At 48.0% G+C, this 25,992-nt stretch overlaps 4 protein-coding genes across 4 annotated transcripts; 3 read left to right on the forward strand and 1 right to left on the reverse strand.

Moving 5' to 3' along the window:
- Nucleotides 1-56: 56 nt before the first annotated feature.
- On the forward strand, nucleotides 57-519 carry VC83_04206 (uncharacterized protein; the record flags this gene model as incomplete). The annotated part of the gene is made up of 2 exons (XM_024467841.1): nucleotides 57-400; nucleotides 453-519. The coding sequence occupies 2 exons, from the start codon at nucleotides 57-59 to the stop codon at nucleotides 517-519; spliced, it is 411 nt and encodes a 136-aa protein (XP_024324495.1).
- A 5,474-nt stretch (nucleotides 520-5,993) lies between these two features.
- On the reverse strand, nucleotides 5,994-13,166 carry VC83_04207 (uncharacterized protein). Its single transcript, XM_024467842.1, has 4 exons — nucleotides 11,879-13,166; nucleotides 11,299-11,824; nucleotides 6,403-11,245; nucleotides 5,994-6,354 (listed from the first exon to the last, which is right to left on the reverse strand). The coding sequence occupies exons 1-3, from the start codon at nucleotides 12,635-12,637 to the stop codon at nucleotides 7,554-7,556; spliced, it is 4,977 nt and encodes a 1,658-aa protein (XP_024324494.1). The 5' UTR covers nucleotides 12,638-13,166; the 3' UTR covers nucleotides 5,994-6,354; nucleotides 6,403-7,553.
- A 155-nt stretch (nucleotides 13,167-13,321) lies between these two features.
- Nucleotides 13,322-17,042, forward strand: VC83_04208 (uncharacterized protein). The gene is made up of 5 exons (XM_024467843.1): nucleotides 13,322-13,731; nucleotides 13,792-13,904; nucleotides 13,958-14,032; nucleotides 14,080-16,071; nucleotides 16,119-17,042. The coding sequence occupies exons 1-5, from the start codon at nucleotides 13,524-13,526 to the stop codon at nucleotides 16,206-16,208; spliced, it is 2,478 nt and encodes an 825-aa protein (XP_024324493.1). The 5' UTR covers nucleotides 13,322-13,523; the 3' UTR covers nucleotides 16,209-17,042.
- On the forward strand, nucleotides 17,043-20,244 carry DNM1 (Dynamin- GTPase protein). The gene is made up of 4 exons (XM_024467844.1): nucleotides 17,043-17,361; nucleotides 17,427-17,819; nucleotides 17,873-19,489; nucleotides 19,539-20,244. The coding sequence occupies exons 1-4, from the start codon at nucleotides 17,263-17,265 to the stop codon at nucleotides 19,848-19,850; spliced, it is 2,421 nt and encodes an 806-aa protein (XP_024324492.1). The 5' UTR covers nucleotides 17,043-17,262; the 3' UTR covers nucleotides 19,851-20,244.
- Nucleotides 20,245-25,992: the final 5,748 nt, after the last annotated feature.

A 25,992-nucleotide genomic window follows, 5' to 3' on the forward strand; every position in this document is an offset into this window, starting at 1 on the left:
CCGGGCCGTGTGCACACAAGCTAACCTTGTGTGTACACAGGCTCGAGCGACCGTGCATGGATCATTTACAGTTTCTGGTCGAGTTATCGTCGACGCCCTCCGGCATGCCTTGCGGACACGCGCTCATGGCGACATGCCCCCCCGTCCCGCACCCGGCTGATGAAATGCCCTGGGGCCATGGGATAGCGAGGCTGCCGCACGAGGAGCTGAAGACGTGGGATCTGCAGAAGGGCGATCTGGCGAATTTGTTAGATTTGAGCATGAGGCTTAACCTAGATGGGGAGATCACGCCTGTTATGTCGTGGGGGATGGTGTTGGGGCATCCGAGGTTTGGGGAGTTGGGGGCTAGGGAGTTGGGGATGGTTGTTGAGGAGTTGAGGCCCAAGGTTCGGTGCTATGGGTGAGTTTATTTGCGTGTCTGGGGTGTGGGATGTGGGCTAACTGGGCTACAGGTTCGGCGCTGTGCTTGAGGAGTTTGAGGTCCGGGACGCGATGGAGAATATGTTCTCGACGCTGTGATTTTGCACAGCCATCTCGCTATAGGGAGACCGCGGCAGGACTGGGGGATCTGTCTCCCCCTCCATCTTACGGCGTGGCAGCCTGGCATCGGCGTTCTTTCTTTATTATTCTGCAGGCGGAAGGGGAAGAGGCAACGGGGACAGGGGTTTTAAGAGGTTGGGTTGCGGGGTGGGGCAGGTGGTGGTTAGATGTTCACGGAAGTTTTGTTGTTTGTGTGCTATCTATATCCTATGTGGTTGATTACATCTACAGCCGGTTTTATTAAAAAGTATAGTAATGAGAATATGTCTGTTTGTACGTTCATTATGATGTCTGGTCAGTGTGTGGTTTGATCTGAATGCTGGACAGGCTGGTGTCTTCTCATGCTGTATCGTCTTGAGTACTCTGATGATCCTCTGCCATCCTGTCTCGAGTCAGAGATACACATCACCTGCTTCACATCCACTCCACACGACCACGAGTGTAAAATACCCTAGATATCGTGTCTAGCAGCGTATCGTGAGTGACCGAGCCCCTCGGTCCACGCACACAGGCGGGAAGAAAGATTATTCCAGTGATTTAAGGGTATGCATGCACCAACGCCACTCCTCTCGCTATGTATCCAGCACATACCACAATGCGCCCCTCATCTCACCAGTCGGTGTGCATCGCACCATAGACCTTCACTAAAACGAGCGCGCACAGAGTGGCTGGCACTCTACATAAATGGCCAGTAAATCTTCAGGACTCAGATAGGGTCCACCGCTCTTGGTAGTTGACGTCCCACAAACAAATAGAGCAACAAGACTCAGATAATGTTCTACATAAATGGCCAGTAAATTCATCAACGCAGATACCGTCCGCCGCTCTTGGCAGTCGACATCACACAAACAAATACAGCAATAATTAGGGACTGGGCTGACGCAAATCCAAGGGGGATTGCGAGGAGTACCACCATGAAAGTTTTGAGGAAATGCATATTTGGTTAAGGCAAGTAGTTAAATGCTATATCCAATAGAGTATTGTTGAATATTGGACTGAACACTAGAAGGCACTTCAAAACGACTTCAGCAGAATATGCAGAGAGCAGTCGAAGCGCCATCCCTTGACAACTTTATATAGACAGTAGACCTCAGCTATTGTCGTAACTACAAGACCAATATCAAAATATCAGTTTAAGACTCAGCTCGGTTCTAAAGAATTTGTTGGCTGTAATCCATGTAGGACAGTATCGCAGTTGTTAGTATTGACTACCCAGCACTCTTTAAATGAGAAATGAGGTTAATAAATCTCATCATAGGGCACCACCAGTGTTCCAAGTAGTCTAGTCATCAAAATTAGGGCGTCATAAACGGACTTTATGGATTTGGCAACATGATAGGAATCCTTTAGCAACATACTAACAAAATGGGCACTTAATGTAGCAATGTTCATATTGTACAAAGCAGTATAGAGAATCAGGGTACTGCGGCTCTAGCGAAACACTTGATGGATTTACACTAAGTGACAGATACTTAGAAACAGTCACAAGTCAAGAACATGTAAATGAGTATCTCTAGTGCTCTGCAAAATGGACTTTGTAATCCTTATAAACCGTGACGAGATGCTGACTTTGATACTCCTACATTTGAACAATTACTTGTCTAGGTCATTTCTAGGTGCTCATTACCATTTTCGATTGTCTAACGCCCTGAATTCCAAGAGTTAATACATTTCTTAAATGTTGACGCTAAAGACTTTGCCTCAAAGCCATAGTACTATGTAGGACTAGACAATACAAAGATACGATCAAGAGAAGATTAAGATTTAACAAGCAATAATCATCACAATCAAAGATTCATTTCACAGTTAACTTATATACATCTCTAAATACAAAATTGGTAATGGGCTTAATTGCACACTATATCATAGAGAATAGAGGGCTTTAACAGTCAGTACTGTAAGGACACAGGGCACCCAGCTCACAGTAATAGCATATAAGAGTGTGAGTCAGAGGCTAAATGGATGCTATCCTATAGGTCTACTACGAAGGATACAAAAAAGATGAAGGGGGAGCCCCATGAGTCAATTCCCTCAAGTACCCGAAACCCATCCGACTCGGTTAGCCCACCCAAATGATCACACGTGACCCCGCAGCTACCCAGAGTCTGCTCCTTAGAATGAGAGACGAGAAGGCATCCTTACAAGTACTATCATTACAAGAGCTAAAAGGGAAACATACTAGTGATAATCAAGCTGGTTTGATTTATATGCTTGAAGAATATGGCATAACGTGCATGTATAACGAAAGTGCCAAACAAGCGAAAGTGCCAAAATATCGCGACTACCCCATAAGAATTGCGATAAATCCACCACAACAATATAAATTAATTAAAACTACTCGGAGTCCTCTTCCTCAGACCTGTCTATTACAATCTGACAAGTGCGCGCATTGTGTCCAGTCTCACCACACTTGCCACAGCGACGTGCATGGGTTTCTTCCCTTGGCTTCCGACCACTACTTGCCCTTATTTCTTGCTCTACTTGCTGCACAACGTCCCTCTCGTCCTGTAGCTCCTGTGCTACCTGTTGACTAAGTGATCCTCCTTGCTGTAGTCATGTTTTTTTAGCTCTCCGGCGCTTGCTTAGCACTTCATTTGCCTGTCGCAGGTTTTGGTTCTCTGCTTTTAACAATGCTAATTGATGCATTATTTGCGATGCACCCTTTGTAAACTGGTCAACAGCTGCATAGATTGAGGTTGGAGAGCTATTTTGATGATGCGCAATTCAGTTTTTAATGAAAGTAGACTGTGATACAGCTTCAGTTGGGTTATTTGGTGTCTGAGAAACCCATAGTTGAGCGGTGTTTGGGCGAGAGGTTGGAGGTGTTGGCGTCTTAAACCTAAGGTCAAGTGTAGATATTACACTCTTAGGGCTAAATGGAAGAAGCCCGCACCTCGGAACCCTCCCTGAATATTGCTTTCTGTCATTGCAATGTTAAATGCAGTGTGGAAGGCAGGAAAGAAGTCATCCTTAGTAATGTGAATAATATGAGCCCGCATCATATCTTCAATTTGCCGACCGTAAGCTCTCTTTAATGGGCCAAAACAGCCAACATCAAGTGGTTGGAGTATATGGGAAGAGTGAGCAGGCATACAAAGCGTAATAATGTTGTGTTCTTTGCAGTACTCCTCAAACTTGTCTGAGTGGTGGCTCTCATGACCATCAAGGACTAACAAGCGATAACCACCAACACTCCGGGGCTTTGTGTGCTTCTCAAAATGCTGAATCCAATCCATACCTCTCTCATTTGTAGTCCAGCCATTTGCAGTAACAGCGATTACCCAATCTGCTGGAAATCCGCTATTCTCATACCAAGATGCAAGGTGGTTTTTACCTGCCACAATGACAAATGGCGGCACTGCCCAACCTTGAGAACTAACGCCTTGGATTACTGTAACCCATTCTCGATTGCCAGGCTGCACCTTTTTTGCCTTTGCCCGCCCATCTGAGCTCGTTACAACCGTTGCGCTTGAGATGACGCCCATCATAAACCCAGTCTCATCAAAGTTGTAGATATCTGCATTGTTGATGCCATACTTTAGAATTGTGTTCCATACAAGCTCAAACCAGCCACGAATGACTTCTGGATCTTCGCACTTAGCCCTCTGGTAGTCGTATTTTCGCTGGAAGTGTGTCCGGAGCTCTACATGGCGCTTAACAAAGTTTGAAGCCCAACGTGACCCGACGCGTGGTGCGTCGCGTGTTGCAAGTAGTCGATTTGCCATATCTTCAACAATAGACAACTGAGGAGGGAACCCTTTAGCAGCTAAGTCAAGTATATACTGAACAAGAACTGATTCCTCTAGGTTACTTAATTTCTGTAAGTTGGCTTGGGTATCGCGTCGTGAAGGTACGCCTTGTAAACGGTGACGTAGCTTGCGGTGGTCTACGGAATAGACCCTAGCTGCAACTCGAAGGCGCAAATTTGGGTCGCTTTGCATAGCTTGGATAGCTAGCACTAATTTGCTTTCATCATTTTTATGGCGCATGTTTTGTTGTGGAGGAATTTAACATTTAGTTGGGGGGGTTGGTCACCGCATGATTTTGGCACTTTCGCTTGTTTGGCACTTTCGTTATACATGCACGTTATTGTTAAAGATTAGGTAACTTATTTTATGATAGACAATGCAACAAACAACGGTACTATGATAGCAAGCCTTTCAAAATGCTAGTACTATAATTCAATAGTAAATACTAACATTTATTTATAGTACTCTTTGTTCAAGACATCAAATACAATGCTAAGCACTACCGACTACGATGTAATGGCCATATCATCAACTTATCAGCACAAGCATTCTTATTTCCACATGATGATGTTCTTACTAGTAACAACAACTCGCAAGAAGTATCACAAGAGGAAATAAAAGCATAGAAATAGGGTCGGGGTAAGCAAAGAGCGTTCACAGAAGCAAACGGCATTCGCAAACACCAAAATTTGTCGGTACCACTACATAGTAATTTATATAAAAAGGTACTTAAATTGATCAACTACTCGTAATTCTCATATCTGTCCCACTCAAATGGCCCTCACTCCCACTCCCACTACTACTCTCACTTTCGCTCTTTGTCTCTAGATCTGGAATTGGATCTTGATCCTCTAGAGGAATTGGATTGCCAGCTTTTTGACAGGCTTTTACCCTCTTCTTCTAGAGGCGTTCTTGCTTCTAGGCTTCAACTCCTGCCCTACTCGAAGTAATCATAGACCCTGATATTGAGCGTAGGAGACAGGAGGAAGAGGAGGAGAAGGAGGAGCAGCCTTGGTAGCTCGATGTCTGGGTTACTCCTTTGGAATTCAAGTAATTCCCTTTTCCGTACCCGTTCCGCTCTCCGTGCATCAATGCCAGCACGGAGCTGCAGCTTATACTCAAGGTTAACCATGCGCTTTCTCTCTCTTCTCTCTCTTGCTTCTTCTCTCTCTTGCTCCTTTACTATCTTCGTATGAATCTTCTTCCGTGCTTGTTCAACTGTAACAGCTCCACCCTTTTGAATAGATTTTCTGCTTCTAACTTTCCGTTGTCTTTGCTCAGACATAATAGTAGTAATTTGCATAAGCTCTGAGGTAACCAAAGTACTTTCTGTTAACTGTATTTGAATCTCTGTATAAGAAGATGTCCACTTTTGCCGTGATGGTGAACTAAGAATCTCTTCAAATCTTTGACTCCAATTTGAAAGATCTTGACTTGCTTGGATTGCTTGCCTTGGTGTTTCTAAAAGTGCTGGTTTTGCGTATATTGCCACTTTCTTTTCTATCTTCTCGTAGTTTGGTGGCCAAATACCAGAGTCTCTAAACGCTTTCATACAGTTTCCCTTTGTAAACGTTTGTGTTCGGATTGTAGGTAAGTCTCGGAAGAATGAAATAACATTATAGTCAACATCAAAATTCCGAATTGCTTGTTGAATAGCACGGCGGTGCCAATGCTTATACTGTGCAAATACTGTAACGTCAAGAGGTTGTAGTATATGTGTAAGGTGAGAAGGGAATACATGTAAATGTATGTTGTTTTGATGTGCAAGTATTATAAATTCTGGAACTTCATGAGAAATGTGAGAGTCCATTATAAGCAACTTCGTCTTTGTAGAGGGTGCAGAATGTTGAATAAAATGCTGTAGATATTCCATTGCGAGCTCAGAGTTTGTATATCCTGAATCTGATACTGCAACTCTCTCATCACCGTGTAGATTATCATGGTACCAACTTTCCATATGAAGCTTTCCTTGAATTATTAGGAACGGTGGAAGTACAATGCCAGCAGCTGAAATTGTCTCTATTACTGTGAGACTTTGACGATTCTCTGGAGCTTGTATATAAAGCTATACAAATTAGAATAATATAATGTAAGATGAGTACATATAACGTACCTCCTTTACTGCTGTTGGCACTAACACATGTTCACCGGTGCTCATTCCCACTCGGAACCCAACTTCATCAAAGTTGTAGATGTTAGCTGCAGTAACATCTAATTGATTGCACACATCTTTGAATCCATGAAACCATTCTTTGATAGCTGATACATCATGAGAAGCAACACGTGCTGCTTCAATTGGCCGGGTTTTAATGGTGTGGAGAGTCTCATGTTGAGTCTTAATCCAAGTCTGGAACCACCGTTGAGACGGTGGTGGATGTGTCGGGATTTCAGCTGCTAGTAGTTGGCAGATAGCATTAAACACCATTGGCTTCGTTGCACCGTACCCATTTTCATATGACCGTTGAATGTATCTTTGTATAGCTATAACTTGTATATCTGAAAGTATTCTGTTGTTACCTCCGCGAGGCTTTGGTGGTTGGCGTTGCGCCATGCGTCGCATACGGAGTGTGGTTGGGAGTACATGGTAGATTCTAGCTGCTGCGGCGATAGTCTCCGTTGGGTTCTGATTTAGGAAATCAATTGCTTTTTGAATAGCTTCGTTTCTAGCTATATCAATTGACATGATTGTAACTTTACGTGTCAATTGTTGTCCAGATAGTCGCGTTGTCCTGATGTCGCATTGGACGCGCTCGCGTTTGCCGAGAGAGCAAGGATCGCTTTCGCAGCAAGGATCGCTTTCGCCAACCGCCTCCAGGCGGTGGTTTGGAAACCAACGATTAGTCATTAAAATATTAAGACTTGGGTTTAAAGTGGGGGCCAAAACTTAGCATCTTAATTATAGACCCCAGAATCCCCAAACGCGCCTTGCCTGCTTTCTCTCGCTGTACTCCCGCCTGCAACCCCCCCCTTTTTCCAGAAATATACTCGTACAGGATATACACCAAAAGCAAACCACTTTCTTTTTGATATTCCCTTCCGTCAAAATATCCCCAAAAACAGCCACCACCCAAGAAGTAGAAAGAAGTACTGTACAGTCCCAGCAAGATAAGCATTTTCCCATTTCCCACCGCGAATCTATACAACCGATATCCCCCCACTTAACTCGCCGTTTACAACTGGCGCGCCTAAAAAACATAGAAAAAGAGAGAAGGGGCGGAACTGGATCGAGCCCCTCTCAAACGTATATGGCTACGAGGCGAGTATTTACTTATACCTCAGTGGCCTTTGCGACACCTCCGGCAGCGGTGCCGGATGGTGCGGATCATACTCCTCATAGTACTCGGGATCGTTTCTCGACATCCCGGCGGCGGTGCTGGGCAGCACACCAGCGCCAGCACGCTCATACACCGGCCTCTGTGGCGCTTCTTCATACACCGGCTGTCGCTGATGACGCGGCGGCGGCGGTTCGTCGTACCTATTCACCTCCCCGTACCTCTGCGGCACCTCCTCGTACCGCGGGGCACCATCATACGTATAGATGGGCTCCTGCTCTCTTCGTAGAGACGAGCGCTGCACGACATACTCCCCCTGTGCGTCCGCACGCACATACTCTATCTGTGGTTCGCTCGGGTGTCGCCGCGGCTGCTCGTCGGGATACACGCGGTAATACTCCGGACGGGGCACGCGCTCGTATGCCACCTGCTCCATGGGCTGTTGTGGCTGTGGTGCTCGGTGATGTTCGTATATCGGGTCCTGAGGGGCGTAGTGTCTTCCACCGGGCGTCAGGGCGCGGTATTGGCGGCGCTCTGGGAGGCGGTCCGTGATATACACGGGTGAGTGGGAGCGGGGGACTTCATCATCATAGCGAAGGTTTTCATAGCTGACGTAGCGGGCGCTCTTGCGAGGGTGGGCATCGGGGTTGATAGGGCGCTCATCGCGGTAGATCATCTCGTCCATAACGTAGCGGCGGTCGACCATGTCAGACGTGCGGCGCGCGGCATAATACTGTCGGGGCGCCTCTATGTGGTCTTCATACCCGTAGGGCAAGTACTGGGGCGGCCTCGCACCTGCCGTTTCAGGAATTGGTCGCATATGTGGAGGTGAGAGTGATCTGTTTCGCGTTACCGCTCGCCCATTAATGAGCCGGTACTCTTCGTTGCGCGAGCCATATTGAACTCTTTGAACTGGTTCCATCATGTGTGGCTGCACGCTGCCTTCTCTTCGCTCAGGTGCCCACTGTGCTCTCGCATCTACCCCGTTTAGGTGCTGGCCATTGTCTGGACTCGTTGCTACATCTTCACCAGTACCTGCAGGCAATATATTATCCAGAAACTGCTCTGCGGCAATTTTGGCGTCGGCGGGGACCTCTTTTGCGGCTACGCTTTCACTTGGCGTCAATTGGCTCCTCACCTCCCCATCTTCTGAGCCAGCACCTCTAGTGTCCGGTCTGGGCCGCTGTTGAGCAATTTCGGGTTTCCTGGGGTAATCATACGTAGCAGGAGGACGTGATTCTTCGGCACGGTAGTAGCTATCATCAACTCGCCTCGCATAGCGCTCTTGATACCGAGGAGATGATGGGTTGGCGACCATGCCTACTTTCTCAATCAAGCGCGGTAGGAGGTTCGCTTCTTCATAGTTGTACTCTGGTCGTAAAGGGATATCTTGAAGAGTGGGATTGATAATTCGACTGCGAGCATTCCTAGAGCGTCGACCAACCTCTTCGAGCTGGGGATAGGGTCTAGGTTCTGCCGAATAATCGCTCATACTGTCAACTTGGTAAATTTCTCGTTTAATGCGTTTGTATCCCACGGGAGATGCAACCCTCCGTTCCGTATAGCCCATAGCCGCATTATCATTGCGATCTGGCACCATGTGAGGGGAATCGCCGCCGCGCTGACCAACTGCATGGATTGGCGGACGGCGTGTTTCCAGTGGAGGCGACGGGCTCGTTCGCGAAGGCATAGTATAATACCGCTCATGGTTGTCCTTCGAAGGTGCAAGCTCACGGCTATTCTCTCGGGAAACCCCCATGTCGTATGGCTGAGGCTTTTCTGCTTCCGGCTCAGGAGTGTCAGGTTTGAAGGCATCAGGTAGGGCCTCTTTGATTAGTTGGAGCTTATAATCGTCCATGCCATTAGCATTGGGCAAGTTTCTCATTTTCTTCTTGTCCGGAAGCTCGACCATGTCCTTGGTCCAGTCCAGGCTTGGCGCGCTTGCCTTCGCATTCTCAATGTGAGTTGATTGAAAGTGGTTGAGTAATTGAGGAAAAGAGAAAAGTTTCCTGTCTGCAGCGCTTGTACCTTTGGAAGACACGGTGTGGGGGTTAATTGGCTTGTTCGCTCTTTCAATTGTGCATGTCTTGCAGGCTAGCCCGTTGACATTGCGAACTGGCCTCATGTCCTTATTGTTTTGGAGGCCATCAATGAGCATCTTTAATGGCGGATCGTCTGCGTACTTTTCTCGAGAACGTTGTAGAATGTGGTAGAGAATGGTGTAAACTCTTACGCCACCAGGCATATCCTTAACCCCGGAGGTGCTGCTCCAAAGTCTCTTGGCAATAAGCGCAATATCTTGTAGCTGCGCTTTATACTCTTCGGTCCTATAAACGATAGGAGGGATGTGACTTGGAATTTCAGGAGGTACAGAGTGTTGAGTCTGGACAGACGCCGGCGGCTCGAAATTGGCACCTTGATATACAAGGGTTGCCTGTGACGTATCGTATACCACAGGAGGAGCACCGGAATACGGCGTCTCAAAACCAGAGTATGGATAGGGCTGATAAGCAGCTTCCTGTTGTGCCTGGTATTGCGGACCTGGAAATCCTGGATAGGCCTGGAAAGAAGCTGGAGGTACGTACGTGGCCTGCCCCTGGGCGGTGTATTGGTCCAAAGCATGGTGAGGATCCGCATACTGACCCGGAGTAGAGTTGTAAAAAGGTTGCGAGTTGTGTGGATTCGGCGGTATGGGAGCAACCCCTGTCTGGTACCCACCATGGGTTGACACCGGAGTTGCAGTTAATGCACCATTCATATATGGAGCCACAGATGATGTCGCTGGCACAGTTGCACCCTTTTCGAGGCTTGGTTCTGGATTAAATGGTGGTTCTTCGGGCCACTCGGCCTTCCAGTGAACAATAATACTGCCAGAACTAAGATCGCTCGTATGCTTCGAAGCGTAATGCTGGCAGACCCCTTCGAATGCGTACCATTTGAAATTTTCGCATCCGTTGCAGAGAAAAAGTTCCTTACGATATTGCTCTGTATGTGGTTTGATTTTCATATCAAAAACCCATCTCATGTTCTCCAGGCTGAGTTTCCTAGATCCAACTCCACTTGGCGAATTCGCTCGCAATTCTTGTCCAGTGGCCTTGGATTGTGCATCTTCTTTGGCAATTTCCGCATAAAACCTCTTGCGGACATAGAGAAGAACCTCGGCGGCAAACCTTGGGCTGGTTTCCTTATTGACCCTCTTACCAAATGCCCAGCCATCCCGGATGATTTCATCGGCATAGGCGCCAGTACGAGCTCTGACTATACTTTGTACATCTTCCCATACACGGTCAACGAATTCCTTGGCTTCCCTGGCTTGCCCATCTTGATACAGTCGCTCATCCAACTTCACTCGAACAGCTTGAGTAAGTTCCTCACGGTCGTCTTCCCGCTGTTGGGCATCGGCGCGTTGAGATAACAATCTTGGCTTAAGCATTTCCCATGCGCTATCATTAAACGGCTTGATTATTTGAAGGGCGGCCTGAAAAGAGGCCATGTGTGCCAATACATTTGCTGTGATCGGAGGGTCAAGTAATAGACAGCGGCGTTCTATTTCAGCTCGTCTAGCCGCTTTCAACTTGTCGGCCTCTTCTTTCGTCCGTTCGTGCCTTGTTTGGGGAGGAAATGAACGTGGAAATGGGCCAAACCCAATTTTCGAAGGGGACTCGAATAGCTGTGGTAAAGTTGCTGTTGGAACTTACGTTAGAAAACACTTACAATGTACACTTGGTATGGCTTACGGAATTGGGTCACCTGCGGAAGAAGATGCGTATTCTTGGGGAGCATCCTATGAGTACTTGGAAGATGCTCCTTGGAAAGAACCGGGATTTTTGAAAGTCCAGGTGGTCCATGGCTAGGGTGACAGTCAGGCTGCATGGGCACAGCCGCTGGTAGTCGAAGATCGACCTTTCCATTAGTTCCGTTGACTTCCGTTGGCTCCTTGCTCCGCATACGCTGTAGGCCTCCAGAAGATTCCCACCTTTCCCATCGCACTAGATCGAGGCGTTTGTCCTTTCCACGGGTTTCAAGTCCTTTAATCCACTCTTCGGCAGTTCCCGAGCCTAAAGCTTTCACTCTGAAAAATTCTTGTTTGATATCTTCGACATGGGGTTTGTAGAAGTATTTGCCGATCTGCATGTTTGTAGGCGGTTGGCCTTGCTGCAAGGTTGTTGAGGCAACAACGTGAAGCTCAGCGGTGAGAAATATAAAGGGGAGTGCGGCCATAAGCGGTGATGGCACCGACGAGGATAGGAGGAGATCAATTTCCTGACCGGGGATTAGTGCAAGCTTGGAAAGGAAAGAAATAAAATAGTCATCTACCTTGATAGTTCGGAGCTGCAAACAAGGCCCACAAGCACGAATGGCAAATGCCCAAATAGGACGAACGCCAGCCTCACCAGGACCAGAATGCCACTGATCTGGAGATATAGAACAGACGGGATTTTGTCGTTTATCACAGAAGTCGCAAACAAAATTACAAGAAAGTTTCCACATGCCAAGCTCCGTCATCTCATTCAAAGGATTGGGCATCCAAGGACGAAATAATCTCCTTGAGGCCTGCCAGATAACTTCTGGTTGACGTAGTGGAACTACGCTGCGGGACAAAGGAGCAATAACAGAAGTACTTGCTGGGGACTGAGGATCAAGATATGCCCTAAATCTCTTGTTGACACGCAACAAGCGACCTAGAGTTCTTGGCGACGCAAAAGTGAAGACGTGATGCCAAACTTCTGTGGGTAACAGTGACTTATCGGATGGTAATCGGCCTTCCGGGGTTCGAATGCTTCCAAGAGTCGCATCTGGGGATAATTCCAATTTGACACGCTTCGGATGGCCAGATTCCCTATTTCCCTGTGGTATGTCCTCTGGAGAGTCACTTCTGTCGGATGGGGCCTTGCGTTTCCGCGAGGTGTTCTCTAACGAGGCAGCAATCGGGCTTTGAGTTTTCGAGCCGTGTTTGGCGGGTTCGGGGGCAGGCGCATCCATTTCTTCATCGTCGCTTGAATCCGAATCCTCCGTCTCTGCTGACATCGAAACATCTGACAGCTCGTCTTCATCTATAGCATCCTGGGCTGACATTGTTGGTTATGTGGCACTGGTAACCACCCAGTCGCGGGAAATCGTTTGCAAAAGAGCCTGTGCTTAGGTGCTGTCCAGGTGAGCTATCTTGTTTCCGTCGCGCCTGCCAAATCCGGGGGTGTTAGGAAAAGAGGAACCATGAGAGAAGCGTACTCCCTCAACGTATGTGGTGGCGGAAGCAGAGGAAATAACGGCAGCAGCTGTCAAAGGAATCCTAACCAGCGAAATGGTTACAGATTCCACAAGTGCGGCTTTAGTTTCGCATGGAGCAGTCCTATGGGGTTGTCTGAGACCGAGAGAGATGGTGACGCTGGATGATACCGTCCTGGGGGCACAGAAAGAAAGATATATATTGCGAGACAAGAGAAGAGGAGTACTACGCGTGTAACCTTCTATTGAAGTAAGATTGTGGAGAGAAAGATGGGACTGTGAAGACTGAGAAGGAAGGGAAGAAGAGGAGAGGAAGAGGAGGGAAGGAACGAGTCCACAGTAGAATAGAGGATGTAAAGGTTGAATATGTATCCGGGCGGGTTGTATTGGACTCTTTTGTGCGAAGTGAGGCGGACCAAAGCACCTGAGGCTACTTCTATCTAATCTACCTAATCTACACCTTGCTTGTACCTTTCGAGTAACTTTAGTCTTAGAAGTTCGCCGCACGCTAGTATTGTTTCGGTTAGACTGTTCGTCAGCTGCAATCCAAACGGGCCCTCTCAGCATCATCGCAGTGACGGAGGTGCTGGTCAGGGCCCCAACAAGGCAGGACTTCCAAACTTCCATATACAAACCATTCTTATATTGTTACATCCTACATTCCCTCCACGAATCCTTTCACGCCTCTCATCCCTGGTAGCCTCGGCGGCTGTTACATCAAACCACCTATTCAATTATGGCTTCGCTGAATACCTCGACCAATGGCCCATCAATCCGGTCCAGTTACCAAGGCGTCGTCCAGGCACCCCCTCCAACCGGAGCCGCTGCGAACTCCCCGACTTATGCGCAGTGGGCAATCTTCTCTGTATCTGCGCCTCTCGTAAGTGCCTTTCAGCAGGACTCCGGCTCGAAGGAAAGTGTGTTGAAGGTCCAGGATACTGGAGGTAAGCTTGGGGAGTTCCGGGACTGTCTTAGATTACCTCTTGCTGACATAACGTAAATAGAGGGCGAACTTCAAGATCTCATCGAGGATTTCTCAGAGGGCCGGATACAGTTTGCTTTCGTGAAACTGAAGGACTCGAACTCCGCGTTACCAAAATCTGTCCTCATAGGATGGGTACGAGAACTCAACATTACCCGCACCGTATAAATTACTGACTGGGTCCACAGTGCGGCGAAGGAGTCCCCGAGAGGACAAAGGGCTACTTTACCAGCCATCTAGCAGCAGTTTCAAAGATATTACACGTATGTGCATTTTACTGTTCTTGGTGGCATACACTAACATCTCGCAGGGATACCATGTCCAGGTTACGGCACGATCAGACCGAGACCTTACCCCAGAAGGCATTATCCAGAAGGTCGCTGATGCTTCAGGCTCGAAATACTCAGCAGGAAGTGCCTCAGCTGCCCCCGATGCTGCACCAGCTCCAGCGGTTGCGTCGAAGCCCGTATTCACTCCTACACAGAGCGGCGCCGGTTCGTCCTACAACCCATTGGGAGGCGCGGCCTCAAGAAAGACTGGCCGAGACAGCAATGTGGATGAAGACGGATGGGGCGCAGATGCCCCTCAAGTTAGCAGGTCACAGATCGAAAAAGTGCCATCGGCTTATCAACCAACCAAGGTGAACATGGCCGAACTTACCAAAGAGAAGCAAGACCCTTCGAGATTCAACAATGCCCCACAACAGGCCGATGCCGACTCCGGCGATGTGGTGAAGGGCGGATACCAGCCAATTGGAAAGGTTGACATTGCCGCAATCCGCGCCAAGGCTAAGAAGGTCGAGGATGACCGCCCCACAACCGTTAAAGGCGCCTACGAGCCAGTTGGCAAGGTTGACATAGCTGCCATAAGGGCAAAGGCCCAGAAGCCTACCGATGAGCCTTCGCGCCATACTCCACCCGCACCTGTGAAGCCATCTGCTACTACTGAAGAAAGCGATGAAGCCAAGTCCTTGGCAGACCGCTCCTCCGCCTTCCAGCAGTCGGAGCGTTTGACGTCGCTCCCAAAGCCCAAAGTAGCTAACAAGCTACCTTCAAATTTTGCAGGCACGAAAGCGCCAACACCAGGAACTTTTGGTTTGCACTCGGCGGTGACTAATGCTGCTGCTGCCCCCGCCCCAGTCGGCGTCGCAAGTCGAACATTTGCGGATGAGGGCGGCAAGACCCCAGCTCAAATATGGGCAGAAAAGAAGGCCAAGGAGCGCGGCACTAGCGGCGCAACAGAAACCCATACCCCTGCTGAGCCTGTTACCAGTCAATCCAGCGGTGGTGGGGAATGGAAGAGCGGATATAAGGGGAAGTCATGGGCACCGGTTGCTATCGCCACCACAACCACTGGCAAATCGGCAACTAACGACTTGGATCAGCAACGAACTGGCGAGCAAGAACATGACCACGCCCGAGACGAAGAGGAGGCGCCATGGGCTCCGGCTGGAGGCATTGGCGCACTTAAGGATAGGTTCAAGGGCGCGGCACCAATGGGTGTTCCGGCAAATGAAGAGAGAGATGCTTCTCCACCACCTGTTCCATCTGCGGCTAGGCCCACCGGAGGTGTATCCATGCCTGGCTTGCCATGTAGGCCAGCCGCCGCCGAGGAAGACGAAGATGATAGGGGCCGCCTCCCCTCGCCGCCACGCGTGGCACGCAGCCCAACACCACCAACCCCTGAACGGGACGAGTCACCTGTGAGAATTGCCATGCCCGTCTCGCGAGGCAGCGAACCACATATCGAGGCCCCAGAGGAGCGTCATCACGCACCCTCTATGCCAGTACGCTCGCTCGAGAAAGAAGTTCCTCGTGAATCGGAACTGCCAGACGAACCCAAGGGCCAAGATCCAGCCCGTGCCGCTAGTGCTGCTCTCGCTGGAGCTGCATTTGGCGGAGCTGCCGTCACCGCAGGCCAGAGCGCCCAACAAGGCGGGAAGCGCGCCATTGCACAGTACGACTATGAGAAGGCAGAGGACAACGAGATTGAGCTGCTGGAAGGCGAATATGTCACCGAAATCGACATGGTGGATGATGATTGGTGGATGGGTACAAACTCCAAGGGCGAGAGCGGATTGTTCCCTAGCAACTACGTTGAGCTAGTCGAGGACGACGAGCCTGCTCCAGCTGCTCCTTCAAGGCCATCCGCTCCTAAGGAGACAAAGGCACCAGCTGCGCCAGCTGCACCTGCGGCTCCAGAGCCAACTAGCTCAGGACCTACTGCCACTGCCATTTACGATTATGAGGCTGCCGAGGACAACGAGTTGAGCTTCAAAGAGGATGCTAAGATTACGGACTTGGTGAGCATTAATGATCTGTTGTCGTTGACACTACTAACGCGTTTTAGGAATTTCCCGATGAAGATTGGTGGTTTGGCCACCTTAACGGGAAGTCCGGACTTTTCCCTTCAAACTATGTACAGCTTGACGAGAAGTGAAAGATCCTGTTTGAGTCGGTGTAGCTGGCCAAAAAGATTCTATAGATCCATTTTGTCATTATCCACTGGAAAAGTGTTTACTGGATTTGCACGTGATAATGCCTATATTTATTGGACAAAGTTATATAACTGCTATCCTATGCGAGATTGATGGCTATTGTATGTATATTTTTTATGGATATTCCGTAGTCGTCCCAGGTATATCCAGTGTATTAGATAGTATTATACGGCCCGTCTGTAAGGTGGTCGGTGCGAACACCGACGATTAGGCCATACCTTATTCCGGCCTGCATGTAGAAGCTTTAAGATGCTCTTATGCAATAATGCCAAACACTTCTGCTTTTTAAATAACGTATCGAGGGTTCCGGTTACTACTCCGTTTATCGCTCTGTTGATATAGCTTATTATTTATAGTCCAGACTGCGGACCTCACAGTGGTGACCTACGCAGGGAAGTCTCCCATCAGCACTCACAGTTTGAACCCCGGCCATTGCGTGTTTTTCTACTCGCTTAAAGATTATTATGCCCACTGTTCGGCTAGAGAGAGCCGCTTCCTGTTCTGTTCTGTTGTGCGTGACCAGAAACCCTCAGTTGTTCCTCATGATCCTTGGGTCATTTATGTTCCGCGGGGGATTCGGGGGTTGAGTGTTGAGTAAAATAAATGGCTATACTCCGTACGCGCACACGGGTGTGGATTCATGAACGGTAGAGTAACTCGTCGGTCCGTCCGAGTTTTCACGTGACGCAGTTTTACTAAACCGGGAACACAAGGACTTGGCGGCTAGGAGGCAACCTGCCGGATGTTCGATCGCGAAACCTTGCAAACTGTCCAGCCAAGATTAGGTAAACAGTCGCTGTCGCTTCATAAGTTAACCCGACTGAAGTCTGCCACCACGGCATTGACATCCCTAGAAGACCGAGCCATTCTTTGCTCAAGGCTCGAGCCTCCTTATTGACTTGCGCAGGCGATTAGTCGCATGCGAGACAAGCGTCGTCGTTTGCCAACGCGCTGAACCAGCTTCAATAACCCATCTGGACTCCAACGTCAACAAAGATGGCATCTCTCGGCGAGAACTTGCTTGGGATAGTCAACAAGCTCCAGGATCTAGTCTTCAACACTATCGGCAATGACTCCCTCGACCTCCCACAAATTGTGAGACGCCTCCACTTTGCGACAACCCGGCCGCAAATATTTTCCCCTGCTAACAGCTTTCCCAGGTCGTCGTTGGCTCTCAATCCTCTGGCAAATCATCTGTGTTGGAGAATATCGTAGGAAGGGACTTTTTGCCCCGAGGCAGCGGTATTGTCACTCGAAGACCCCTCATTCTACAACTTATCAACGTCCCAAGCGACAATGACGCACCCGAAGGAAGCGAAGTATATGAACCCCATACCCCCGCCAGTGTCGAGGCACAGGGCGAATGGGGAGAATTCCATCATATCCCAGGGCGCCAGTTCACGAACTTCCAAGATGTGAAACGCGAGATTGAGAATGAGACGGCGAGGATTGCCGGGAACAACAAGGGTATCAACAGATCGCCCATCAATTTGAAGATATACTCGCCACATGTGCTGAGCTTGACTCTTGTTGATCTCCCAGGTCTCACCAAGGTAAGAGCAATGCGAGGCCCTCTGCGGGGTCAGGAGCTGACGTGAGTGACTAGGTACCTATTGGCGACCAACCCAGCGACATCGAGAAGCAAACACGAAACCTCATCTCCGAGTATATCGCGAAGCCAAACAGCATCATCCTTGCTGTCTCTCCTGCGAATGTTGATATTGTTAACTCCGAGGCCTTGAAACTGGCGAGACATGTCGACCCCCTCGGCCGAAGAACTATTGGTGTTCTTACAAAGATTGACCTCATGGACCATGGAACGAATGCGTTGGATATCTTGTCAGGACGAGTATACCCGCTCAAGCTTGGCTTTATTGGAGTTGTGAACCGATCGCAACAGGATATCCAGGGGAACAAGACCCTCGCAGAGGCCCTGAAGTCCGAGTCCGACTTCTTCAGGCACCACCCGGCATACAGAAATATGGCGAACAGATGCGGCACACAATTCCTAGCCAAGAGCCTCAATACGACGTTGATGTCTCACATTCGTGAGCGTCTTCCCGATATCAAGGCCAGACTTAACACACTCATGGGCCAAACCCAGCAAGAACTAGCAAGTTATGGCGATATGCATTTTAACGGCAAGGAGCATAGAGGTTCCTTAATCCTGCAACTCATGACGCGATTTGCGTCCTCATTCATATCGTCTATTGACGGTACGTCGACCGAAATCTCGACCAAGGAGCTTTGCGGTGGAGCCAGGATATATTATATTTTCAACTCTGTTTTCGGAAATTCTCTCGAGACGATAGACCCAACCACGAATTTGTCTGCATTGGATATCCGAACCGCTATTAGAAACTCTACGGGACCAAGGCCTAGCCTATTCGTCCCTGAGCTCGCATTTGACCTCCTCGTCAAGCCCCAGATCAAGCTGTTGGAAATTCCCAGCCAACGTTGCGTCGAGCTTGTATATGAAGAACTCATCAAGATTTGCCATACATGCGGCTCTACGGAGCTGACCCGCTTCCCCAGGTTACAAGGAAAGCTTATTGAGGTTGTGTCGGACCTGCTCCGCGAGCGCTTAGGCCCAGCATCAAACTATGTCGAATCTCTTATCTCTATCCAACGAGCATATATTAACACCAACCACCCGAACTTCCTCGGCGCGGCGGCAGCCATGAGCCATGTCGTCACCAAGAAGCAGGAGAACGAGAAGAAGAAGCTTCTCCAAGAGGAGCGCGAGAGGCGCGAGAAAAGACGCCAAAAGGAGCTTGGCGCTGCAAATGGGGTTGACGGCGCCGAGGACGAAGACGAGGTCTCCGAGAAAGCTGAGGGCCTGCCCCACCGCTCAAAGATGCACAAGTCCGGACGCAGCACCTCGCCCCACGTCCGCCAGAACGGCACCTCCGCCAGCATCGCTGAGCGCATCAATGGACAGCGCGCCAGCTCGCCGACACGATTCGGTACGCAGGCTAACCCGAAGGATTCTTTCCTCAACTACTTCTTTGGCAAGGACGGTGCTCCGGGCGGTGGACCGGGTGTTGGACAAGCTGCGTCGTCGGCGCAGAATCCAAATCTCGGCCGCCACGTCAGCCAGAGCACTGAGCCGAGCATTACGCAGAGCATCAGGAGGCAGGAAGAGCGGAACACACACCGCAGCCCAGCTCAGCAGACGCGCGATGAAGATTACGCCAGAGAATATGATTATAGTTCCCCATTCGTAAGTCATTATATTTCACAATGGGGCCTCAGGCACTAACATTCCACAGGGCAACAACACCGAGCCAGCGCTCACAGACAGAGAAGCTATGGAAACGGAGCTCATCCGCGCGCTCATCTCGTCCTACTTCGACATCGTGCGCGAGTCCATCGCCGACCAAGTCCCCAAGGCCGTGATGCACCTCCTAGTCAACCACTCCAAGGACGTCGTCCAGAACCGCTTAGTCAGCGAGCTGTACCGCGAGGACATGTTCGAGGAGCTCCTCTACGAAGACGACGCCGTCAAGAAGGAGCGCGAAAAGTGCGAGAGACTGCTCAAGACTTATCGCGAGGCGGCGAAGATCGTCGGCGAGGTCTTGTAAGGCTAGATATTGTGTGAGGATATGTGTGTAGGTATCGGCGTAAAGGGCTAGTCTTGCATCCATTGTTATGTTTATGGTGGATATGTTTTTATACGGCGCAACAGACGCAGCTCTGTAGAATAGTGTATCCTATTTTGGGTTCATCATTCTTTGTTCGTTTGGAATTATGCGTGTCTCTAGAGGAGGCTGTATACTTCTGCTTTTTGAACTATAGTAGTGAATATCCTGTACTTTGGGCTCATTCAGGGACGGCATGGTTTCTCGTGCTATGTTTCATTGACTCGTGTATATATATTGTGACATGCAAATAAGTTTCATATGATGGAGATAATTTGGGTGTTTATTATATTTCTGACGCCAGAAAATATACACAAATAAAATTTATTATAATCTATCATTATTAGGGAGGGTAACGTACATGTATAGCGAAAGTGTAATGGTGGGTGCACCAGATGTGAGAATCCAGTGTTCGGCACGGATACCAATATACCCGTGGTATCCGGGTATATCCTCGAGTATATACCTACCCGGCGATATTTTAGGAGTATCCGGATACGCCGGATACTCTCGAGTATATATCCGGATACATGCCAAGAATAGCCAAGCGCAGCCAAGACCTCTTTTTTCCAACGTCGTGAGATCTATATTGATGCTGTATAAAGTGATAATTATCCTCAGAATGAGCAACTCGTCGTTATCAGATATACCAACGGAGCCTGAGGGCTATAATAGCTATGATACTCATAATGAGCCAAGTCTGCCAACGCTGCCGCCCCCTATTCATATTCAACAGGATATTAATCCTACACCGCTCCGGCTTCAGCCTCCAGGACGAATGCTGCCACCAACGTCGTCGGTACTATTTACGAAGCTATTATATTCGCGATTGATACTTGATAGTAACCCACCTACAGTCAAAGTAACTTGCTTACAACCAGGCTGCGGATATTCACCTACTCCGCAGCTATTAAGTCAGACTTCAACCGGTAATCTTTGGAAGCACTATACGCAGAAGCATCCAACAGTAGCATATACAATGAAAGGTCATACAATTACGCCGTCAAGCCCATCAAGTAGTGCATCGTCATTTTTTGAGCCACGGCCGCGGAATCCGCAAGTCCAGCCCGCTCAAGCTCAAGCATCAAATAGTAGAGCGAAATACCGAGAGTTATTACTCTCATTCGTTGTATCAAATAACCTCTCCTTACGACTTATTGAGAGCTATTCGTTCCATCAATTAGTACAGTTCTTAAGCCCAAGTACTCTATCGATATCGTCGCGAACACTACACTGAGAGCTACAGCGGCAATTCTCATATCACCGAGGATTGCTACAATTAGAACTCCAGGCTCATATTACCTATGGCGGCCGGATATCTATTACAACAGATGCATGGACTGCATGGAACTATACAGAGTACGCTGCTGTCACAGGCCATTGGATTAATGAGAAGTGGCAGCACCGGTGCGTATTACTTGATGTAATCCACCTTCAAGAGCCAATTCATAGCGGCGAATATCTCGCTCAAGAGTTAGCTGCAGTAACAGATAGCTTCGAAATTACAGGTGCTATATTTACTTGTACGCGGGATAATGCCTCAGCGAATACTGTGATGCTTTCAGAATATGAGAAAATAGCCAGTAAGCAGCAGACGACTATTCAACAGCCATGGACGTTTACTGTAAAGGAAGGGGACGTTCGGTGTATTGCTCATATTATCAATCTTGCAGTTCAAGCTACTCTAAAGAGCTTGAAAGCTAGCCCGGATACAGAAACAGAAGCGTACTGGTGTCAGCAAGGGCTTGCCCGGATTCCGCAGCGTATTGATAACTCTTCTACTGAAGTATCAGCTACGCTTGAGAAGCTCCGAAGGCATATTTATGTCTTTCGAAACCGAAGAGCATGGAAGGATGCTTTACAGAAGCAGATACAAGCTGCAGGCCAGAAGCCACGCCAGCTATCACTTGATATGCCTATACGCTGGAATTCAACGTACTATATGCTTGAAACAGCTATAAAGCTTCGAATACCAATTACTGCAGTATGCTCTACGCAGAAGCTTGATATCAGTATGAAGGATATTGCGTTAACAAGCAACGATTGGGCTATTATCGAAGCTCTTGAACGATTATTCTTAGTATTCTTAAAGCCGTCAAGACGGCTACAAAGCGATTCATATCCAACGCTCAACTTTACAATTCCTCTTTACTTAAAGATGATAAATAAGGTCACATTACTACAAGAAGAGCTTGGTAGAAGCTCTACGATCGGAGTAGCTTGTGGAGCTGCGCTTCAAAAGCTTAATGAGTATTATACTCTTACAACGAATCGGCAATGTAAGCACTCAGCTGTTGCTACAATTTGCGACCCACGAATGAATCATACAGTATTTAAGAAGATATATCCAAATGCTATAGACGATACACGAAGATTACGAGCAAGAGCGCAGTTCGAAGACGTTTGTAGAACGTACCAAAAGCGAGAGTATCACCTTGATACGGAGCGAATTACTCACGAAACAGCTCTTGCAGAAGCAATAGGTGCTACTGCTACAATAGATCAAGAACCTGATTCTGACGAAGATCTATTTGCGTCAGAAGGCTTGGCTTTTCAAGAGCCAGAATGGAGGGCGCTGGATGCTTGAACCACGGCCCGGTGAGCATACTGATATTCTCAAATATTGGTGCGCAAAGCAATACCAATATCCAGTTATTGCCCGTATTGCTCGTGATCATCTAGCTATTCCAGCAACATCTGCAGCATCGGAACGAGTATTTAGTAATGGTAGTGATATTATTACAAAGAAGCGGAATAGGTTATCACCGCCAACTATTAGATATTTACTTTGCTTACGGAATTGGGGTAAAATACGGGAGGCTGATAGCGACGGCGATGATGCTGACGATGAAGCACCTGAATAGGGACTCGCAGAAAGGGGGGGTCTCACGGAAAGGGGGCTCATGGAAAGGGGTTTACTACTATTATCAAAAGCTTCATTCTTTTTTATATACGCTATTCTATTTTTATATACAATATTCAGCCTCATGTATCCGGATATATACCCTACCCTACCCGTCAGATCGTCGCCGGGTATATACCCTACCCGTGAGCTTCACGGATACTACCCGGATATGTATCCGCCAAACACTGTGAGAATCTAGCCACCCAAGGGAAGGGATGATTTTACTAAGACAACACACTGTCTTAGGAAACAGAGCCAAAGGGTTGTAGCTTAGACTATTCCACAACGCAGCAATCAGGTGTGTGATGTAGTGAAGTGGTTCAGACAAGTTGCAACAAATGTTGAGTCTGGGAACTCAGGGGTAAGTCAGAGGTTAACACCTCACTGACTTTTCAGAAACAAGGAGTAACAAGATGAATGCTTGGAAGCTTGGAAAAGACGTGGAAGTATGTGATAGTCGATTTACTGTATTGTCTGCTTGCCCTTTCTTAAGGAAAGGGCAATCCTATTTATGCTAAAGGAGTGTAGTTCTCTCATTTTCCAAGACTTTCCATGACTTACCAGGCTTGGTAACTGTAGTCGACGTAAGAGAATCCCATAGAACCATCTCTTAGGTTTTTAGCCTATAGGAAGTGAAAGGAGGTCCAAGGTCAGAGTACCCCTATAGACAAATTATGTCATAACTTAACCAATCTTGTGGGTAACTAAGGAGCGATGACGTGTAATGAATCATAGAGTGTTGTAGAAGCTTTTGGAGCTATCGTTAATGTTCCTAGGCCTCTAGTTGATAGAGATATGTCATGTGTACCAGTAAGTAAGGAGTGATGTCATGTAATGAATCATAGAGGGTTGTAGAGATATGCTATGTGGTAATATCGGCCCAGTAACTAAGGAGCGATGAGGTGTAATGAATCATAGAGGGTTGTAGCAATCGTTGAGTAGTATTGCTCTTGTTGTTGGTGTGATAAGCCAAAATATGTATAGTGACTTGTAGGTTTGAGGAGGAGATTTCTAAGTTTGCTCTTGAGTTTGATAGCAAACTGAGTGCAACGAATGTCAGTATGACAAGGAGGAAGAGCCGGTCGCGGTCTCGTGTCAGGGGGCGCCCTAGTGTAGTGTCCCTAGCAGCCTGAGGCCGCTATGAGGCCGTAGAGTGACGTGCGGCCCCGACCCGCCACCGGACCGGAGGCGATCCGACGCCAAGTCGGTAGATAAGGTAGCTGAGCCCCCGTCAGGGAGGGCTGAGAGATTAGTCTGTTGAATACTATACTGTTTGCTCCAACCTAGGGTCATAGCACGCTGCCTACCTAAACCCTTACAATATGGGCCTTGGCAATACAATATGGCCTTACGCTACATGACTGTAATACAATACGGCAATATTGTAAGGATGCCTCCACCCTGCCTCCACCCTGCCTCCGCCCTCAGTGACAGAAGGGATCTGAGTCGGATGGGTTACGGTCACATGGGGAGAGTTAGGACCGGTTAGCCGAGTCGGACTCGTTTCGGGTACTTAAGGGGATTGACCCAACGGGGTTCTCATCATCTGTTTTGTTATCCTTCGTAGTAGACCTATAGGATAGCATCCGTTTAGCCTCTGACTCACACTCTCATATGCTATTACTGTGAGCTGGGTGCCCTGTGTCCTTACAAATATCATATGGTAATATATGGCAATATATTGCCAAGACTGTAATGGTGGGTGCACCAGATGTGAGAATCTAGCCACCCAAGGAAGGGATGAATTTACTAAGACAACACACTGTCTTAGGAAACAGAGCCAAAGGGCTGTAGCTTAGACATTCCACAACGCAGCAATCAGGTGTGTGATGTAGTGAAGTGGTTCAGACAAGTTGCAACAAATGTTGAGTCTGGGAACTCAGGGGTAAGTCAGAGGTTAACACCTCACTGACTTTTCAGAAACAAGGAGTAACAAGATGAATGCTTGGAAGCTTGTAAAAGACGGAGAAGTATGTGATAGTCGATTTACTGTATTGCCTGCTTGCCCTTTCTTATGGAAAGGGCAATCCTATTTATGCCAAAGGAGTGTAGTTCTCTCATTTTCCAAGACTTTCCATGACTAACCACGCTTGGTAAATGTATTAGAAATCAAGTGCGACCCACAACTAGCTTGCTAATCATGTAGTGAACGTAAGAGAATCCCATAGAACCATCTCTTGGGTTCCTAGCCTATAGGAAGTGAAAAGGAGGTCCAAGGTCAGAGTACCTATAGATAAATTATGTCATAACTTAACCAATCTTGTGGGTAACTAAGGAGCGATGACGTGTAATGAATCATAGAGGGTTGTAGAAGCTTCTAGAGCTATCGTTCATGTTCCTAGGCCTCTAGTTGGTAGAGATATGCCATGTGGTAGTATTGGCCCACCCCCTTAAGGAGGAGATTTTCTTAATAACTTGTTCAATGAGTGTTCAAATGATATGCCGTGATGTATGTAGCATAAACAGATGTAGTAGAAGAGTTTGCAGCAATCGTTGAGTAGTATTGCTTCTGTTGTTGGTGTGATAAGCCAAGATATGTATGGTGACTTGTAGGTTTGAGGAGGAGATTTCTAAGTTTGCTCTTGAGTTTGATAGCAAACTGAGTGCAACGAATGTCAGTATGACAAAGACCTATATGACTAATTATTACACACCTGATAACGTGGTTGTAGACTGAGTCGTGAATGTCACCGAGTCGTGAAACTTTTTTATACCCACCACTGTAAGGTATAATTAAACAACCACAACATGTATTAAAACTAAAACTATTCAGAATCTGATGAGCTAAGTACTTCTATGACCTCCTGACAAGTTCGTGCATTATGGCCAGCCCCCCCGCAAGTGCCACAATGTCGTACACCTGGTTGCCCCTCATTCCTACCAACCCCTCCAGAGCGCTTGTCACGATTTATTTGCTCCGTAACTGCCCTTTGGGACAAATCATCATGTGCATCCCCTACAGAAAGTGCACACCCTTGACGGACACGAGACTTTTTAGCCCTCCGGCGTTTGCTAAGAGCTTCGTTTGCTGCTCGAAGGGTGCGGACTTCAGCTGACAATAAAGTCATTTCATGTGCCAAAATCTCTGTCCCTTTAGCTAATGCAGTAACAGTAGCAAAAATGGGGGTTTGCGAGCTTCCTTGGTGCCGTGCAATGCGATTTTTAACTAGAGTAGTCTGT

Source organism: Pseudogymnoascus destructans (assembly GCF_001641265.1).
Source record: "Pseudogymnoascus destructans isolate 20631-21 unplaced genomic scaffold scaffold_9, whole genome shotgun sequence".
NCBI classification, from domain to species: Eukaryota; Fungi; Ascomycota; class Leotiomycetes; order Thelebolales; family Thelebolaceae; genus Pseudogymnoascus; species Pseudogymnoascus destructans.